The 21,038-nt window shown below is 46.8% G+C and overlaps 1 protein-coding gene across 1 annotated transcript in view; it reads left to right on the plus strand.

Moving 5' to 3' along the window:
* LOC142579271 (uncharacterized) overlaps nucleotides 1-20,327 on the plus strand; it is a 68,520-nt gene extending 48,193 nt beyond the window's left edge. The window contains exons 2-8 of the mRNA XM_075689308.1: nucleotides 2,692-2,996; nucleotides 6,967-7,222; nucleotides 11,301-11,397; nucleotides 13,157-13,279; nucleotides 16,129-16,309; nucleotides 17,318-17,489; nucleotides 18,921-20,327. Coding sequence (XP_075545423.1) covers nucleotides 2,692-2,996; nucleotides 6,967-7,222; nucleotides 11,301-11,397; nucleotides 13,157-13,279; nucleotides 16,129-16,309; nucleotides 17,318-17,489; nucleotides 18,921-19,045 — 1,259 coding nt within the window. The 3' untranslated portion in view covers nucleotides 19,046-20,327. The remainder of the gene's footprint in view (nucleotides 1-2,691; nucleotides 2,997-6,966; nucleotides 7,223-11,300; nucleotides 11,398-13,156; nucleotides 13,280-16,128; nucleotides 16,310-17,317; nucleotides 17,490-18,920) is intronic.
* Nucleotides 20,328-21,038: the final 711 nt, after the last annotated feature.

Consider the following 21,038-nt stretch of genomic DNA (forward strand, 5'->3'; position numbering starts at 1 on the left):
TAGGTCTAAGGAGAAAAAAAAAAGATTTATAGCACCCTTGCGCGTCAATATTTGTTCGTACGTGTTCTAGTACCTTGAAGAAGCCATGTTAGAAATTAAAGTTTGGTGTTTGCTTGTGGAACGCTAAGCTCCGTGCATTATTTCTTTCGTTATCTTATCAAGCTTGAGGTCACTGCTTTCTCTTTAACGTGCGCCTCGCGACCCCGTTGCTTCAAAGACGACTTGCGAAAGGCCTTCAGCGGAATTCTGCTCTGGAAACCTCTGAGCACCGTCCTTCCGCACTGGCCTCCGCGGAAAAAATGGTTCGGGAGCTTCTCGTCATTTCATTTTTCGTGACAGCGCTAGAAAGCAGAAATAAGGACAGGATGGTGTCGTTGGTGCGAAACGTTTGGAGCTTGTTGCAATCTGTTGTCATTACTTTTTTTTTTAATAGTCGCATCTGTAGACCTCTCCGGCGCGTTCTTGAAGAGGGAACCGGAAGTCCTGTCAACCTAAATTTATGCGATAGCAAAGTGCTGATAATTCTAGCGGTCGATTGAGCAACTAAGCTTTAAAAAATATATCAAATGGAACGAAGATCGGTGTCTTGTGCTTCAAAACTGCGTTGAAACAAACACAGCAAAAACGCTTGTGAAATATTGTTCCCAAGTTTCGCAGGGGTTCAGCACGTTGGCAAGCTTTTACGTAAAAAATTGCAGTTCACGTAACGACATGCGTGAATATATCAGTGGGCTCCAAATTTAGGGGCACCGTCTCTTTCTCCTCTCAAAGCGAGTTATACAGCATGTGACGGGCTTTCACGTAACTTATTTTACTAGCGCTCTGTGCACTTTCAATGTGCTCCAAATCTATGTGCTCGTCATACTGATTTGGTGTCATAAGATATTTGAGCAGGGATAGTATACAGAGCAATATGATTAATTTGCATTGGGAGTCCTTATAACGCCACTTGTCTGCTGCTCAACGCATTGTCTCAGGAATGCCCTGGGAATCGCGCGATTAAGTTCACTGCGATCGGCAGCGTGTGCGTTCAGTTTCGCTCCCTCGATCTCTTCTTCGTTTGAACTATTTCGCTTCAATTACCCGTGAACACCGGACACTCTGCTGACTCGTGGAAATCTGGACAGACTGCCTTGTCCTATCGCTGCTGTAGCCATCTCGATGGAACGAGCAGGAAGAAGTGGGGTTTGTCCGGAAGTTGCGTTATTCGGTTAAAGCACGTTGGCGGGCTAGTTGCTTAGAATCCATGATAGAGTGTATAAGCGCGACTGAACAAGGACGTAGAAAGAAACATACACACAAATAGCGCTTCACTTTCAACTATAGATGTTATTTTCGTACGCGCATATATATATATATATATATATATATATATATATATATATATATATATATATATATATATATATATATATATATATATATATATATATATATATATATATATATATATAAGCCGCACGAAAGTGGAATGGCATAGACAACGTTATGAGTGCAGGTTACAAATTGCTCGCGATTTGAGTAGAACATGCGTGCCTCCTGTTATTCTATGTATAAACCTGTTTGCATATAGCTTCTGGAGACGCTCAGGGGCAAAGAAAACCACGTCCACCCCCGATCTTGCCGCTATTCTTCTGAGATTATGTGACATAATCTCAGAAGAATGTCTATGCCATTCCACTTTCGTGCGGAAGAATGTATGTTGGTAAAACCGGTAGATGCATCAATGAGAGATTAAAAGAGCATCGATATAACGTCACTAGGGTAATCTCGGGTCATTTGGCTATTCAGTGCCCAGATTGTTCCTGCAAACCCATGTTTGAAAGTACTTCCATTCTGTATAGGGCTCAAAGCAGGATGACAAGGGAACCTACGAACCTACGAAGCCTACGAAATTGCAAAATTACAGGAAATGTGTGTGAGCAAGCCATCAGTGTCGCTATCTGAAAAGGAAATACGATTGCTCGGTTTATATTTGTAACAATTGCAGTATATGTTTTCACCATGCCTTGAACACGTGTACGGTTCATCGATATGCACCACTGAATGTTTTTTTTTTTCCTCTCACGTTTGTTTCCGCTCGTACGGGATATATATATCGATGCGTGCGAAAATAAAATCTATAGTTGAAAGTTGAAGCGCTGTCTCTTTGTATTTGTTTCTTTCTACGCCCTCGTTCAGTCGCGCTTGTACACTTTATCATCGCATTATTCGAACATTTGGTCGCAGCGTCGCTAGCGACGTGTCACTGCGTCGTTGCTCTATCTGCCGGCTCTGCATGCTGGGTGCGCTCACATTTCCGCGATTCATTCCGCGCTCATCGCTTTGTGTAGTCACGTGACGAGCACACCGCTATGTGCCACATATAAACGTCTTCCCATCGCGTACCCGTTCCAGATACTTTCAAGCTTGAGCAGTTGTCTTTTCCCTTTATTTCCCTTCGCTCCTTTATCGTATGGTTTGGAAAAAACACATCGCACTATGTGTATAGACACACGCAGAAAACAACGAATACGTTCAAAATAAGGAAACGCTCGGGATTTTTTAGTATCTGTTTATCCGTTGATCTCCGTTATGGTACCTCTCGTAACATATGCAGTGTGTATACCCAGTTTTGAGACCTCTGTTAGCTTTGTAGCTTTGTGAAACTCCGTCGATTGCTGATTACACGTTCTCTCTTCTCCCGCGCAGAATGCCGCCGCTGCATGGCGTCCCAGCCTCGCCGTCCGTCGGTGGCCGTCGCCCTGTCGTGCACCTCGCGCAGCCGTTGGTCGTGGCAGCTGCAGCGAGCGCAGCAACCGTCGGCGGCCGCAGCGGCGACTCGGTGGCGAGGCGGCGGCAGCTGCCGGCCGGCCGTCCCCTGCCGCTGGGCGCACACCACGAGCTCGCTGCGGGACGACGACGACGCGGCCGGGGCCGTTGGGACGGCGCTGCAGGACAAGTGGCCCTACCGCGACCGCAACATCACCGTCACCACCTGCGCCGACCTGTACAAGGTGCGCGGCCATCACGCTCGGAAGAAGCGACCGTGTGTTGCAACAGAAGCTTGATGTGGGCGAGTTGGTTTTGCATTCTTGAAGAAAAGAGCGCTACGAAGACGCGGACTAAAAGAGGAACATGTATGCCTTGTCCGTCGTACATGTTACTGTTTTAGTCCTCGTCTTCGTAGCGCTCTTTTCTTCAAGTGTGTTGCAAGTCGCGCAGTATTACATATATGTATTTTTTTAATGCGAGGGTAAATGTGTCAGGGCATACCAGGGGTATGGGATGAGGGCGAATAAGGATGATTAAATGAATGAAAAAATATTTATGGATGTAATGAAGTCCAAGAGGGATCGATAACGTGGTCCTTGCGTCCACGCAGTGTAATCGCTAGGATTATGCGGCGAAAGTCCCGCTCCTGCGATGTGTCGGAGCCTCGTCGGTTTCAATGCAGGGCAAACCCACAGCAGGTGGTGGATGTCGACTTCAACATTGCGTGACTTGTGTACTGGACACCCAGGGCGAGGATATAACTGGCGAAAGTGCGGCCACTTCCGCGTATTACGTACGCCAAGCAGTCTTGCATGGCTCTGGCCTTTATGTCCAGCAGTGTTGTTTTGCGTTGTCACCCTCGCGATTATTTGTACCGGCTAGCCCAGAAGTTACCGGCGCTGAAGTTTAGTGGAACTTGAGTATACTACAGCCCTTAAGTTCCGTTGCCTGGCTGAATTCAGCGGAGGCTATCAGCCGCGTTGTTGTTTACCCGCCGTGGTGGCGTAGTGGTTTCGGCCAGATACTTATGGAAGGTCTCTGCTTCGGAGTTTCGCGGCTAAGCCCGAAAGCGCCGGATTAAATCCCAGTCGCGGCGGCCCCATTTCGATAGCGGTGAAATGTAAAGGCGCCGGTGTAGCGTGCATTGGGTGCATGCTAAAGAATCTCAGGTGGTCCAAATTAATCTAGTCTTTCACTATGGCGTGCCCTATAATCACATCGTTATTTTTATCGCGTAATACCCGGGAATTTAATTGCTTGGTTTACTTCAGTGTCTCCCAAAAGCTGAATGGCAATGGCTGCGTTGCACTATAACCCATACAAGAGTACAAGCATATAATGAAGTAAACGTACGGAACATCATTTCCAGCAATAATGCACATTAAAATCAAAGTACACAGAATAGTTCTGTGTAAAGAAATGATCGCATTAAAATTAACTGCTAAAAGCATTCGAGCCAAACATTGTGCCCAGCAGCTTTACACACTCAGATGAAAATAGTATCTCATGACAGCGTCGTGCCAGTGGGCTGTCGAGACATCCAGCCAGTACGAAGCGCCAATGTAAACTAATAATTAAATGAACAAACGCTTCATTAGTGAATGGCACGCAGAAGACACGGAACACAAGACGCCATCAAAGAAGCAAAATGTTTCTGAATTTTCGTTCTGACAAAAAAAAAAAAAAATCACGACGACGGAACACAGAGAGGGCAATACCGGATACAACGAAAGGCTCAACTCTCTTGTTTTAAGACATTCCTTTTGTCTCCAGATGTCTACTAGCCAGGGTATCGCTGACCTGATTGTCTTGAATACGCGAAACATTGTCATGGGTGACACTTAATAAAAATTCATTTGTATGTATATACCTTATGGGCACCGCGTGTTCTTTGTGTACAATTTGCTGATAAGGCATCCGTACCAACTTGCAAGCTTCACTAGGGTCCACCAGGTAAACGAAGTTAGGCAAAGCTGAATATACGAAAAGAAACGCTGGATAGCAAAGATGAAGAAGCTGAAGGAGGCTGGCAGTTAACTGAGCAGACTGCTGGCGTGCGCCACTGCGAGATGTTGAAACCGATCCTGCGTAAATGACAGTCTCCTTGCATGTAAATATGCCACAGCTATCGTTCTAGCTCATTTGCACGTTTAAGCTAAGGGTTGGACAGAAGGTGAGGATGAACTTGGCACAGTAAAAGAAATACATCAGTTACTAGGAAAGCTAATTAGCTAAGGTAAGGACTTATGCGATAAACATCAGCCTACTGTAGAAAAAAGAAAGCACCTAAGAACCATGTTGTGAACAAAGCGTCCTCCGTGAAAGTCGAGAAGTAAGTTTCTGTTCCATTAGCAGGGTGTTTACGAAAACTTGGAATTTTCAGGGAATTTGCCTGTTTTGAGAAATTCGAGCAAAACAAGACGGAATGTGTACCCCAGTTGCTTTAACTCGAGGAAACTGGTACCTCACTACAGTTATGGCGACCGTATGCCGGAAGGCAACGAAGTTTTCAACTGAACCTACGCGATCCTCAAATAATTGCGTCTGTTTTTGCTGCTTTTGTGAGTGTGAGCCTTGCCGCGGGTGGTTGGAATATCACGAGAGACGGGATTCAATCAAATGTGAAAGTGCAGTCCAACTGACTGACAGCTTACTGGCACCAGTTGCTGAAAATAGTCTGTCAGCAAATTTTAATGAAAAATCAGGGAGAAACCTGAAGAAAGAAAGAAACGAAATTTTACAATGCCAACGTAATAGACACACTGATTAGTTTTTCAGTTTTTATTCCTTTAACCTTCCAGCTTTTGCAACGTGTCTCTTTTTTTTTCTTGTACCGTACTAAGCAGGTTGGGTGAAACCGCAAATTTTTGACGCGTATGTGTACACGAAGAGGTTGCACGCGAAAGCGCAGTTGGCTCTGCGCTTTCGCATGCACGTTTTTACTGCACATGTTTTTACCGCCATAGCTGTCCTCTACCCTGCTTCCGCAACGCGCACTGCTACTTCGCCTTCATCGTGCTTTCGTCGCCGTCGTAAAGCTGTGTACACAAAGCTTGCCTTGTCTATACGACATTCTCTGACAATGGCGGCACTGTGCTATGACCTCCAACCAGATGCCGCCAACGTCCCTACTGCCTGTTGTTTGAATATTTGCCCTCTTGCGCGTCATTACCTCCCATGACATCAAGCACGGCCTCCCGTGTACTTGTAATGGCTGCCCACTCGCTTACAAGTACACGGGAGCAAATGGTTCACTGCGCAGGCGCCACCTACACAGACGTTTCATCGTTTATACCTCGTTTTTGTATACAGGCGTGTAGGCAAGCGTTGTCGGACTCATGATTCGCTAACGTGTGCGGACCATTCCCAGGGCGCGCTGAATTTTTCCAAACATCTAGACGAGGCATCCCTCACGAGGCTACGTTTCTTCTAGATTCTCGTTTTAGGTTCTTGTAAGTTTGACCACCGTATCCGGCTTACCCGAGCTTTTCACCGGTTTATACGCTTTTGGTCATATTTAGCGCGGATAAGTTTCTGAGTTATTATTTTTCAGCTTCGCTGCCTCGATATCGTTTGCTTTCTTGTTGTATACCTTTTGTCTCGTTCATCCCACCGACATGATCCTTGGTCCAGTCCCGCTAGTGTGTATGTATCTGAGGCTGAACAACAATTGCCCCCTCGTAACATATTCAGGTTCGTCTACTCCATGGGATGTTACGGTAATCTATACTTTATAGGTTTAGCTTCGTGGAAGAGTATCGCTCATTTGGCATCTTTGATATACGTACATATCTTTTTTTGGTCCCCTACTACCGCCCGGTTGTTGACCTATTCCCCGCAGTGAGTTGTGTCATTTCACTTTAGAAATGACCTACCCCTCCTTGGCCTATCCCTCTGTTAAGTCGGTAAAACAGCCGTGGTTGGCTGCCGACGATTTATTAAGTCAAGGAAACAGGCACACAGTAGCAGACACTACTTCCGGCGTAGGAGCCAGCACTGGCGAGACGTTCGCTCCGTGAGGCGCGCTCGTGCCAAAAGCCGCCAGCGCCTTCGCACGCGCACTTCGTCGTTGTCGTCTTCTGACGACATGTCACCCTCCTTGTGGGTACGCGCCATCATTGAGCGTAATCGTCGTCCGCTGCTGCTGCAGCCCTACTTCTCACGCGAGGTGGCCCTCGTTGGGTGCATCTTCTCCCCGTTGTTCTCTTGCAGTCGTGGCGGGGCACTCGTCGCGGCTACTCCAGCGCGCCCACCAACGGTCTTCCGGTTCCGGTCTCCTACGTGCACACGGGCCTGGACCGCTCGGAGCGCGCCGGGCCAACGCCGGCCGCCCAGACCGAAGGCAGGCCCAGCCGTAGGCCCGTCGTCGTCATTCTGACCGGCGCGCCGGGCAGCTACAAGGACTTCGCGCACCTGATCCCCTTCCTGGACCGGCAGGGCGTCGACGTCGTTGCGCCGGCGTGGCCAGGTGCGTCGTCTGCGCCTCGCTTCGCGCTGGAAGCTCAGTGGATACTGTAAATGCGAGAAATTTCCTTCTGATTATGCGGTGTCAACGTTGCAGCTCATTGTGTTCCTTCTGCTTCGACACGAAAAGGTTTGTTCGATTCAGAAAAGGTGCGCGGCACCACAGATGGAAACTGGCAGGTGTTGCCAGTTATGGTCTGCCCGGGCTGCACCCACTTACTGCAAGGTTCAAGGGTTGCACCTTGCCTTGCACCCCGTTCAATCGAGCATGGGGCCGTAGGGTGTACGGCTGCACCTTGGGGAAATCGAAGTCTTAGGTGTAGTTAGTACACTCTAGGGTAGTGCGCCGTTAATAGGTGCATGAGGTGCATACAAACTCGGCTGAATCGAATAAACCTTAAGTCAGAGGTAGGCCCGAGCTTAGGCTGACATATAAGATGGGGGTTTTCCTGTGTGCGCTCACCTAGTGCGTTCTGTCGTGTCGCTGACGCGGGTGGCGGTGAGGCCGGCCCGGCGAACGTAGAATGCGCCCACGGTCTCCAAGATCTGGTTGCGCGCGTGCCGGTTGATCTCGGAGGCCATGTAAATACATTTATTGGCGACACCTTAATATACTGGGTAGCACTCAATGACGTACAAATTACGCAACCGCCACAAGGGCCGCCCTACGTAAGAACCACTTTGAAACCGCAACAGATCAATCCGCGATACCACACTTAGGAAAGAATCTCGCAGGTGCGCGTCTTCCCACCTCGAACCACTGGCAAAGAGTGGTGAAACACGAGAGCGCATTTGTCTACTACAGTGCACAAGCGCCGAACACGAATCTCGTATATCGTCATTCAATTCAATTCAATTCATTTATTTTTTTCGAAGTGCCAATCAACAGCTATAAGCCCTGGTAATTTACACTTGTAAATTTACAAAGAAGGATAATAGGAAACCAAAAACGAAATCTTAACAGTACAGGGTAGCGCAGAAAAAAAAAGAGTGGAAGAAACTTAATTGAGAACCACGGCAAAAATTTGTAAAGAAGCACACATGTGAGTTAAACACGCGTTATAGCCATAGGTAGAAGTTCGCTTCACGTAGAAAACTTTGGAATTGCGCTAGTTTGGGCGCGGCACAGAGAACGCTATACAGCCTATAGCAACCGCGGACAGGAGACGTGAAATTGAAATAATTTAGACGAAAATAACAACATCTTCGCCTCATTTCTTCGGGATTAATGTTAAACAACCGTGATACACGCTCATGTTTGCGGTGAATATTTCTCCACTAGAAAGAATAAAAGTCGCCCCTTAGAGTGTCTATTTATTTATTTATTTATTTATTTATTTATTTATTTATTTATTTATTTATTTATTTATTTATTTATTTATTTATTTCATCAGCAACTTTTGTTAGTAGCATAGAATGTACCCGACCTGTATCAACTTTTTCTCGCGAGGGTTTCTGTTACGAACAAGGTTCAGGGTAGAAATTTGGAATACGCGGAATTGCACGATTTGACTTTTGAAAGCCGTAATTTGTTCGGGATTTCGAAATGTGGGAATTACAGCACGAAGGCCGTAGCCCGTGGCACTTCTTGGTACATATTCTAAATATTTTGTTGATTCTGCCGAATGTTGTGTCTAATGTAAATGGCTAACTTCTTTATTGCATACTTGTCCCATTACCAGTATACCGTGTTTAACGAAGGATGGCGCTGTCGTAGCATTAAAAGGAAGATGTCCTCTATGGCTTGTACTGCTCTAATTAGCTAAGTGAGTATTTTTGTTTGCTGGTCAAATCCGTTGTTTCCCAACCTATTAATGCATAATTCAAGTATGAGTGCATTAACGAGCAATATATTTGCAACCTGGATGCTACTGGTAGAAGAGTTCGAGTTGTATTTAACACGTTTATTTAACACGCCTATACATTGCGATATTTATTTGCATATATAATTTGTATGTTCTTCAAAGATTACATCTATAGAAATTTTATTGTATTTTCTTGAGCTAAAGAGGCTAAAGAGTTATTAGAAATTAGTTTAGTGTTTAGCTCTAACTAAGACGTAGTTGTTTCTTCTTCTTCTTCTGCTTTCTTTTTTTGAGGCGCTTAACGAAAGAAGGTTAGCTTTCAATCATACGGATAGCTCTCTGAGCCATTCATTCACGTATTGTTACAGGCTATCTAAAATATTTCTGGGTTAAAACACGTGGGTAACAACTGCATAAATTATTATATATAAAGTCGGCGGTACGTTAACTATGTCATTTATGTATATATGAGAGAGCATCGGCCTCGGTGTTCGTCTTTGGGATACTCTGGCTACAATTTGGCATAACTACGACATAGCACCATTCACCATGTCAACTGGATGCGATTATTTATATAATTACCGAAAAATGATATACCACCCCTTGTACCATAACATTGCATGTTCTGAAGTATATTAACATATCATGCTGGCGGAATCGAAGGCTTTCTTTTTTATGTGAAGGGATGTACCTATATTTAGCAACCTTTTTATATAATCTAAATTATTTTATCTTTTATATCCGGTAAGACACAGTCTGTTTGATTTTTCTGGAATACAAACTGTTGTTGCTGTATAATTTTTTTTTGCGTCGGGTATTGACAGGGCCTATTATTTATGACGTGTTCAACAATCTTCCCAAAAATGTCGCAGTTCCGCCCGATAGGCGAAGCATCGATTGCGATAGCGAATTGGTAGACAGCTATATGAAGTAAGGATTGTAGTGTTATTGACCGTTTAAACTTCTAAACATTCGCTTACTAACTAAATTAACAAGCGTGGTATCACGCGCGCACTAACAAACATGAACACATCTCTCTCGATGACCGCGGAAACTCGCTGTTAAAACGCTAAAGTAAGGAAGCGCGGCAGCAGGAGCCAGCGAATTGTCATCGTGCTGCCTGTCTCTTCAACGAGAACTAAGCGGCGAGAACACAGCGCACACGAAGCTATCGGCCGTCGGTGCGCCTAGACTCCTGGACTCTGTCCCCATCGCAGATCGCTTTCAAGATCGTGCCTGCGCGACCGCGCCATACACAGCAGCCAGTGGAGTAAAACGCTCCCTTCCTCCTCTCCCCTCAGTGCTATGGGTGCGACGGACGGACGGCGCGCTTCCTCCCCACTTTCCTCCTTTGCGCGTGCGAGATTGAGCCACCATCAACGGCTAATCGTCGCCCGTTTCCACTCGCATATACAGCATACGGCGCGCGTGGACGATGTTTATGGCCCTTTAACCTTACAATCAATATCACGGCGACGCCGACGGCAGAAATGCGCCTAAAGTGTCCATATAATTCCTACTCCATAATACGCAATACAGAGATAGGCCTGTAGTTCTTTATTATTATTTATTATTAATATTTATTATCTATTATTTATGGTACTAGCCTTATGAACAACCACTACTCGAACAACCTTCAGCTCACCTGAGGTGAATGCTGTCGTCTTGGCGAAGTCAAGTCGCCTAATCGAAACGTCGTCCCCGGACATTTCTTCGCTGCTAATACTTGCGATGATTATTCGTACACACTGTCGTGGCTCTTCGAGAACGGTTCGCCGACGTTTCACCTCGCATTGGATGAGGAGTTGGTCAGATGAAACTTGCCAAGGTTGACGACTGGGCGTGTTGGTATAGCATATTAGAGGTTGGATTGCGCAACATTTTGACGAGACACACAGAAGAGAAACACACACCACAGAGCGCTTGGTGCCTGTGGTGTGTGTTTCTCTTCTGTATGTCTCGTCAAAATGTTGCGCAATCCAACGTCTAAAACGAGTTGGTCGGCTCGCGCACAACTTGCGCGAGTTTCTCTCGGCTGAATTCGGAGCGGCCCGCATGGCGGTGCCCTCTGGGAACCTGGTGAAAGAAATGCTGTACGTACTGCTCAAGGTAAAAGAAAAAAAAAGGAAAACAAAATGGTAAAGGAAGGCCGAAACACTTTTCTTCGCGTCCTTTTATTATCCGGCATCTCTCCTGTGTGTCGCGTGCATTTGTGTGCAAGTATCAAGTATACGCGTATAAGTATAGAGTTTATAATTTCCTTGACCGTTTTCGCAGACCTGGCCTTCAGCCGCCAGTCCGGATGCTGGTGGCATTCGAGCGCGGAGAAGACCGACCTCGCTCTCGATTTCCTCAGGGCCGTCGGTGTCACGGAGTGAGTTAACTGCTCTTCCCTGCCTATGTATACGTGCCATCGAACTGCACAATTAAGCAACACGCTCGAGGGGCGCATTCACTCGGGGGTACACTACATAGTAGAGCTCGCTCAGCATTTCTTCGGCAGGAGGCGGACAAATTGATTAGAGGCGACAAACTTTACTGAAAAGTATTTGTGTCGACCTTTACAGTTCTTTGGTAATTAGATATGACCTTCGTCAACCGAGCACACGTCAGCGGGACTTCTGAAACTGCCTGTCAGAGCGATGAGCGAGAACACTGAGAGGAACCGAGGGTCCTGTTACTTACAACCGTAGGAAGCAAACAGACAATGAATCCAGGGAAAACGTAGGGAAAATGAACTGTTCTTCGTAAATAAAACGTAGAGATAAGGAAAATAAAAGTGGTGAAAAAAATTTCCTTAGATGCGAGCCGAGCCCATATTTTCAGCATTACGCGTGTGCTGCTTTTTATCGCAACGCCCGTCAGCTTTATTGGGTATTTGCGTAAGGGTACAGGATCAGCCCTGGAAGTTGAACGTTCCTTCAACCGCAGGCGTCACGTATTATATGCGAACTTGAAAGCATGCGATTGATCAATAAGCCTGCGGTATACTCTATCGCCGTACACGTAATGCGGGAGATTTGGGGTCGACTGCTATCTGTAACAAGGTGCCTCTTCGTCCACTTTCATTCCTCTTTTCGTGATTGTTTCCACGTTTCAACTAAACATGATATTAACTTTCCTATATGCTTTTCCTGCATCATATGGTTGTAACCTGCTAAAGTGAGCGTCGCTTAAAAATAAACGCTGCCTATCGTTCATCTTCTTGAGTAGACAGATGTCGAGTTAGTGCACACATGTACTGCAGGTTTGTAGACATTTGTAACGAGAGCTTCCTGGGAGTACAGTCATAATGCCTGCCCTCCGAACAGTTATAAGTGCCTGCTCGAAAGCACTGAGAAGGCGGCGGCAGGCACACTTTGCAGCTGCATCCAATAGTCAAGGTTGTACCTTGGTATAACCATAAACCCCAATAAACGTGTACACCCGTTTATTGGGGGATATTGACAGAATCGGAGCTCTCGCTGCATCGTGGTTAGTGGCAGAACGCTTCCTTTGAGAACCACCCTGACTCTTTGTCTGCAGATATGATGACGCGAGTTTCCTACCTATGGTTTTGGTTAATAACTGCGTCAAAGCAAACGGATAGGATAGCTACATACCGCAAGATCGACGCAATTAAAGACACTGTCATTGCTTGGCAGCTATCCAATGCAGCCTCACTTTCAACTGTAAAGTGTTTTGTCTCGTTCACTTTGCCGCGTCCATAGTCGCTTTTGGTCACACAGCCCTAGGCAACACCTGCGACAGAAATCAGCCATCCGTTCTACTTTGGCCCTCAACGTCCTCCGTCATTAACTCGATCGCGGGCGCTAACATCGCTAAGTCTTAGCGCGAGCAAGATTCTCATTGCGCAAGGCCATCCGACCAGCCAGCAAAGCCCTAATTAGCGTACCATCGATGATTACGTCTCAGGTAGGCATTATAGAGCTTTGCTTGGCGATGTCTTGTAAGCAACGGCGTTGTGTCATTTTGTAAATATCGGTGCACCAACAAGGACCTGACCAACGCAATATACGTGTTTCCTGCCGTAGAGGGCCTGGTGCGTACGTACTTAAGCCAATACCTCCTTGCATTTACTCGGTGTTGCTATGCAACCAGCGTATGTTGATTTCCACCTCGTGTGTCGGCAGGTGCGACATGTTGGTCGCTCACAGCAGCGGCGCCTACCCTGCCATGCGGCTCATCTGCCGGGAGGACGGCCTCAAGGTCAAGAGCTTGACACTCCTCGCACCGGCAGGCTACAGCCAGATCAAGTGAGCACAACTCAACCCGGACCCTAAATTTCAATTTCGTTCGATGAAAACCCTTACCAGACGTCATTAGTGCATTTTGTCGTGACTTCGAATTATAACTTATTTACCCGAATTCAGGCCGATGTAGTTTAAAAGTGCCAGAAACAAAATATTATTAGCGACGGCTGCCGACGAATGGCAAAGAGCACTTACGAGCGAGAAGTTTTGTGAATTCTGCCCGAGTTTATCCTGTAACTTTCACACAGGCCGCGCCCTCTGACGTCTACAACGTACGTGGAGCCCTCAATGACGAGTGTCGCACTGGCATGAGAGAGTTTTCCGTGTGCCATGCATTCGTGCAAATGTCTTGTGACCACCTTCACATGGAAAGATTAAAATCATTGTTATTTTGGCCAGTGTCTTCGCTTTCCCCGAGTCAGCTTGCATTCGACGAGACTTTTGTTCTGGACGTCTGATTTTCGGCTATCAGCCTTCAATTAAGCCGGTCTAAGTTCGACTAAATGCCGTAACTACAAGTGAAGTTGAGGTGCAGTCAGTGAAGTCGAATAAAGCGTAAATGAAGATTTCTTCAATTTTTCCGAAGGGGCGAGGGAGGCCGCATTATTTAATGATACATTCTATATTGTTCTATATTCTATATAGCGACGGATAAGACCCAAAACACTGTCTAGTTACCGAACCACATCAACAATGGCGAGCACACTCTTCGTTCCTCGAAGTCTGACCTCACAAGTCAACTGCGCCCGCTATCTATACATGACTCATCCTTCACTCCTGAGCAGTCGTTGGTGCTCACCTGCATTCGATTATTTACAAGAGCATTCGCGACGCGCGCTCAGTCGGATAAGACGAGGCTCTTTCGCTATAGGAGTCTCGACAACATTCTATAGTATTATCTGATATAGTGTACAGGTGCTTCGTGCGCCGAACGATAACTGTCTAACACAACAGTGCTGGGCAGAAGGGTTGAAATCCAGGACCAGTTGGTGCATAGTTGAAGGAAAAAAACAGTCACAAAACAAAGGACAAGAATATAGGTTAACACCTTGATAGTCCAGTCGTTGTGGTGTGAACCTCTCTTTGTGCTTTGTTTTCCGACTGGTTTTTGTTCCTTCAACAGCAGGGATAGTCTGGTGCAAAACGGTCACCGGCAAAAGCAAAACATTATAGCCACGTCAATATTATTGATGAAGAAATGAATATATATAAGTATGAAGAAAGGCTTGAGGGATAAAATGACAGCTCGCCGCCGGCTGGATCCAGATCTTCACTTTTTCGTATGGCGCGTATTCACCGCTCTGTCATATGAGTTAAAGTGTGGCAGAGATACGGCGTGACGTTTGTGGTGGAGAAGCTAATTGGGAGAGCGTCTTCTCATTCCGCCTTTGTAGTCGACGGCGGGCAGTCAGCGCTTGTGAAATCCTTTTATATGATTAATTAAAATCAATTTTTGTCGTCTCGCCACCTGCCAGGGAAGAGTTCTGTTGGATCAAGATGTTTGATACATGCCAACTTGTTGCGATCTTGTAGCCCTACATTTAGAACGTGTCTACGGTAGTCGTAATAACACGAGTAACCTCACGATTTTGTTTCTCTTAAATTATTTGTGTACTGCTAAGGACAAAAATTATCGCAAAGAATTACAAATACAGTCGTCCATCGATTTTTCTGAGCCTGATTTTTCGGACACGCTCGATTTTTCGGACGTGCCCGCAGCACTGACAGTCACTCCAGAAAGACAATGTATGCCGGCAACCGAAATTTCTGCCGCTGTTACACGAATATCTTCTCCCTTTTTGAATATTTCCGCTCGTGTGTGAGCATATCACTTATATAGCTGCAACTATATTTGGAAAGACTGCCTGTTCACCGCTCGTACAGAAGAAAGTGTGAGGTTCTTGTGTAATAAACTTTAAAAAAATAGTCATAATTTATTGCATTTGGCACAAAATTTCCGTTTTTCTGTTCTTCTTTTTTTATGTTTATAGTATTACTTACATTTTAAGGCCTTTTAAGGCATTTCAAAGGTTTCGCATTTCGAGTGGGGAAATGCAAGCACGCTCGTGTACTTAGATTCAAAGATTCAAGTGCATGCTAACGAACCCCAGGTAATCAAAGATTAATTCGGAATCGCCCCAATTACAACGTGCCTCATAATGAGATCGTGGTTTTGGCACGTAGTACCTTAAAAATTAATTCATTCTTCTTTTTTTTTCATTTTAGGCATTGCAAGCGGGCTCTTCATAGCAACTTTTGTCCAAAATAAAACTCTCCCCTCGTTCTTGTTTTTTTTTCAAGTGGGGGGGGGGGGGGGGTTGGATGGATGGAAAACATTATTTGGTCCTGCAAGTATTGATAATTAACCACTAAGCGGGCCGCTCCTACGTCGGAACCGGAAGGCCAAGCCTAACGGCCACGTCGTGAGCCTGCTGGACAGCCCAGAATTGTTCATCCAGGTCCGAGCTGCGAAGTGCAGCCTCCCACCTGGACGCATCCTTGATCGCCGTGTCTTCAATTCTTTCACAAGACCAGAGCATGTGTTCGAGCGTGGCTAAAGCACCCCAATCTTGGCAGTAAGGCTCTGTATACGTCTCCGGATAAAACGTTCAGTCTCCGCGGGCAAGGATAAGTACCAGTCTGTAGTAAGCATAATGTAAGTGCCTGAGCCCTGTTTAGTTTAGGATGCGGCAAACCGTAAACCCTGCGATTAAGAAGGTAATACTTCGTGATTTCATTGTATGTGGGGGGGGGGGGGGGGGGGAGATGAAACAAACTAAGTTTACAGTTGAAAAGTTCGCCGAGTGCCTCTCCCGACTATGGTGCGTGTTTCGCTCACTGGTCGCCTGCAGTGTGATGCGGCCGGACTGGTTCACCTTGCTGCTAAGCCGCCTGTACCAGCAGCCGTTGACCCAGCGCATGGTGAACGCCATGGCCCTCGCCTTCCTGGTGGCCACGCGCCATCCGCTGCGCCGGGACGTCGACAACGTGCTGCTTGCCATGAAGGCCATGCTGTACGCCGACAAGGCGCAGGTATACCAACCACCGAAACGCGACGCTGGTGTACGCGTACCGGGTGTTCTTGCGCCGCGGCAACAGGCGTGCACTTTTTTTTTTCCGTGTCATACGAAACCCTCTTATGCGTCGAACATAATTCGCTGCGGCCCGGCGGCAAATAGGTACGGTCCACCACCCTCGTGCATAAGTCGAGCGCTTGAGCGTTGCCCTGCGATGCGAAGAAAGCCATATTCTTGCTTTGCTGCTTGGTTTGAAAGACTACGCTCTTGAGCAACGGTAGTCACCTGGACGCATAAGTGGCACAGTTTACAGCGCGGTATCCTGAACATAGTGGCTACTCTGGTACTACCCCTTATTTGCTTCGCAACGCGGTGAACTAACGCGGTAATAACGCCGTGATAATCTAACATGAAAAAAATTTTGGACAAAATACTGAAATTAATATTTTGTCCTAAATTTCTTCATGTTGGATTGTCTCGCGACAGGTTGCTTGTCTAACTTGCCTAAGAAACAGAGTAGGTCATTGGAGTCCTTTGTTTTTTCGTAGCTTTTTTTTTTTTATTCTTGGAGCTTCTCACCAATTGGATCATCGGTTAAAAGTAGGCGCACACATAATCCAAGAAACTGTGTGCGTGACGGCTAAGTTTAAAGTGACACCCGAGGGACCGAACGATATCCCCAGTGGGCTTCCTCTTCATCTTTTAATCTTTCCCTCCCCTTTTTCCTTTCCCCAGTGTAGAGTAGCTAGCCGGTCTCAGTCCTGGTTAACCTCCCTACCTTTCATTTGCCATTCGCTCTCTCTAAAGTGACACGATATATATCCCTGAATTGCTTGGATCTCCTGTATGCCGTGCAGGCTGCCTCATCCTCGCCTATAGAGGGCTCGAGCACAGCGTTACGAAACAAATAAGGAGTACCACGAGAGCAATACACTGTCCTATTGTTGAAGTAGGACACGGTTATTGTGAAACTGGGCCGTGTCGTAGCTTTCGGTTTTCTTCTCCCATTCTCCGCGGGCCGCAGTTCAAGAAGGACGCCGAGGAGGTGGCGGCGCGCAAGCTTCCAGTTCTGGTGGCCATCAGCGACAACGACAAGCTGATCGACCTTCCCGTCAGCCTCGAGACGGTCGACATCCTCGGCGGGTCCCCGGAAAGCACATGGTACTACGACCAGGAGAAACGGCTTAAGAAACGTGGTACGCCCTCTGCCGTTATGTGCGTAGTATACACATACACTGGACCCAGCTAAGTTTACACGAACCCGATCATATCGGATTGAATCGGCTTGTCAGGGCGAAATCCGGTCGAAGGTTTTCAGCGCAAGCAAGACGAATCAGAAACAGGACCAGCGTAGGTCCTGTTTTTATGAGTCATTCGTTCTGACCTCGTCTTGTTTAGCGCTGGAGACCTTCGTGATAAACCGGCTAGCCTGTAATCCAAGATTTTTATGCGAAATCCGGCCATCGCGAGGTTCGCTTAAACGCATAGCACGCCGGGACGATGCGATGTCGTAGTGAGTTCGCCTGTAATGGTTGGGTTGACGCAGCCACAACCCGCTGGACAAGTTGCGCATAGACGCGGCCGTGTCGGGCTGGGTTAGCTCGATTTCTGGCTCGATTCGCTCGCGTCGAGTTCCTGTAAACGACGCTGTAGTGTCGTGTTTACTACACGGACCGCCAGAAAGTGGAGCCACGCTTTGCAAGTTCTCGCGCACTCAGTTTGAAGCCACGGATTCGCAAGTTCGGTTGTGTTCAACATATGTTCTTGAAGATAATTTAGTGGCGGTGCCGATCGATGCCGCTACCTCGGAAAGTAGACGACGGCTGTTTACGTGCATGTTTATTGAGGTCGTACTTAAAGCACGAGACACGGCACGATGCGTTCGACGCGACGTTCAGCTCGAAGTTCCGGCTCCGGCAGCAGCTCCGGCTGTTGGAACGTGATGTAATCTGCACGGATCAGACGCCAAGTCGTGCCATGTGTCTCCTGCTTATCCAGAGACCGTTGCAGTGGCTCGGCATCCTATAGCGTTTTGCTGTTGAGCACGAGGTCCGGGGTTGAATGCCCCGCTGTGGGAGCCGCGCCACCGATGAAGGTAAAAATTCGAAAACGCTCATGGGCCGAGCTTCGGGAAAACGTTAAAGAAACCGATAATAGTCTGAAGCCCTTCATAAACGGCGCCTCTCGCAACCCCCTGCGTTGCATTGGGAATCCAATGAGTCACTGCTTAACGAAAATAAGTTTTGCTCAACTCTGAAATATGGAGGAACGTTCCTAATATGGGAAGCTAACGTCCACCTGAGTGATTGAGCTAAAAAAGAAGGAAAAGATGCGGGCTCATATGTACGTATTTTAATGCGTATAGAGTTCTTGTACCAGTCAACCCGATTTTGGTCGGGTAAATCGGGTACCTAGCCTATTTCTCGAAGCAGCTAGTAAAAAATAAAAAAGCCGCGGTTTGGATGTAGTCATCGTACGTGATTCTGCCCGAATTAAGTTAAAAGCTTTGTGGCTCGGAAGAAATTGCGTAGAACTCCATGATTAACCATAATGGCTTTTGTTCCCAGCGTTAAAAAATGCCGCAAAACAGAAAAGGAAAGTCAAAATCATTGCTTCTCTTGATGCAGGAAATGGCAATGGACCCGTGAAGACTCTTCGCTTCGAGAAGGGAACGCATTACCTCTTCACCCGCTGCGCCGACGTCATCAACCAGGAGATTCTCGATTTGCTTAAGAGCACCACCAAGCTATGACACGTTCGCCAACATTTAAAAAGAGACGACCTTGCTACTTCGATCGTCGAAAGACATTCAGTTCACGTTGCCCGGTGCACCGTTGGTGATCCACGAGGATTGTGATGATTGACGTTTGTTGACTCCGCTCCGATGTGTCGCTCGTATTATCTTTTTTTTTTCTATTGTTGTGTTTTTGGGACTTCTCAGTTGGCGGAACCTGCGAGATTCCGATCAGCCGATGTAGTGCTTATACAGCGACTACTCGCAGTTGGGCCTAGCTAGATTTAAGGTAAAGCTTCACGCCAACGAGCAAAATATAAGCGTTTGGCGAAAAAAAAAAGATTATTCGAGAACAGAATGCTCAGGGGCCGATATTCTCATTCTGGCGTATTCACATGCGGCAATCAATTTTTGAGTCATATTTAATCGGTGGAAAAACAAAAAAAAGTTAGTTGGCAGTGCCATTGAACAAATGCGAGAAAGCAAAAACGAATAGTGTTATCATGTTTCGCTTTTTAAATCCTTTAAATAAATGGTATTACATGGGACCATCCAGATTGCGAGCGATACACGTTTCACGAAATGTACTGCACGGGCTTACTTAAATGTTTGTTGCACTGCGCTTGCGGCGTCATCGCCATAACAGTGAACTGCACCGCAGTGCAGTATAGAGGAGCGTGCGCTGTGAATACGAGACGTTTCAGTTATGACGCGACTCGTTTCGCACGCATGCGCGGACGCGCATGCAGCTTTAACGGTTCGTCGTGGCCGAAGCAATGATGCGAGGGGGTACGCACTGCATGTACACTTGGTAATCACAACTGCACGGTATACACATCCTCCTATTCGCGGCCCCATCCTTGCGCAGGATTTTTCGCGGCATCCGTGTTCCGAAGCTTGTGTGACCACACCTGTATATTCACCGCCAGCCTTCCAAACTTTGTTTGCATACCGAAATGTGTGCGCTATACACCGCATTGCACTCTTATCACCGTTTATATAGTTTGCGTACCTCTTGTTTCTTAAGAACAGGACTCCATTTTGGCACCCGACTGTTTCGAACTGCAGTGCAGCTCTAGTGTCTGTCACGTGTTGCTGCACTGTGTTGCTACCTCCTCCTAGTATAGTGTGACGACATCTGTGACGTCAAGGCGCGCCGGTCTCACCATTGCTGAACTTTTCTCCAGCGTGACAGCGTGCACTTTTCGCTGTGGAAAAAACGCACGGACTCCGAACCAGAGTCGGAGTGAATCAAGTACTAAGTATGTTTGCAGTTGAATAAAGTCTGTAATAAATGTGATTTTTTTCCTTTAGCATTTTTAGCAATAGTTCGTATTTTCTTGTCTGTGGCATTGACCGGGGCAGGTTGGTATATTTCGAATCTTTTACAGTGCCAAAGACGGGACAATCAGGTCAGAAACACAAACGAAGAGGCGCTGACCTTCAACATACTAACGTTTATTTCGTGCTTCGCACGGAATATAAATGCACATAAGGGGAGAGGGCAATAATAACGTCAATGCAAGATAAATCTTAGAGTGTCGCAGTCAGGCTGCGCGAATGGACAGTCTTCTAAAAATTGCACCTCCTTGGCAAGTGCATTAATTTACGGCGTGCGTGCGCACTGTGCTCCTTTCTTCGCCCTCTTGTATGCGCTTCGAAGATTTCGCGAGTCCTTTTGTTTCTGTACTTCCTTACACTGGTTGTGTCGCTCAGCTCTAGAAAATATCCGCATTCTTTGTATATGTAGTGCAAAGCGAGGTTGCTGCCTGTCTGTTTTTAAGGAATCTGCGTGTTCCCGCAGTCCGGTCGTTAGTGCAGTGGCCTGTCTTTACCGCTGTTAAAACTTTGAAATATTTTCTGGCATTGAAAGTGTAGCCCAGAATTCTGCAAGCAGCTGTAATTGCACTGTGCAGCCAGCAGTTAGCGGCGGGGGCTCTGCGAACGAATAAAGATGTGCTTCCCTTCGGCCTGCTCTGGCGCATGAAATATGCGCGCGCGCCAAGAACAG

The sequence above is a fragment of the Dermacentor variabilis genome, chromosome 4, assembly GCF_050947875.1.
Source record: "Dermacentor variabilis isolate Ectoservices chromosome 4, ASM5094787v1, whole genome shotgun sequence".
NCBI lineage: Eukaryota > Metazoa > Arthropoda > Arachnida > Ixodida > Ixodidae > Dermacentor > Dermacentor variabilis.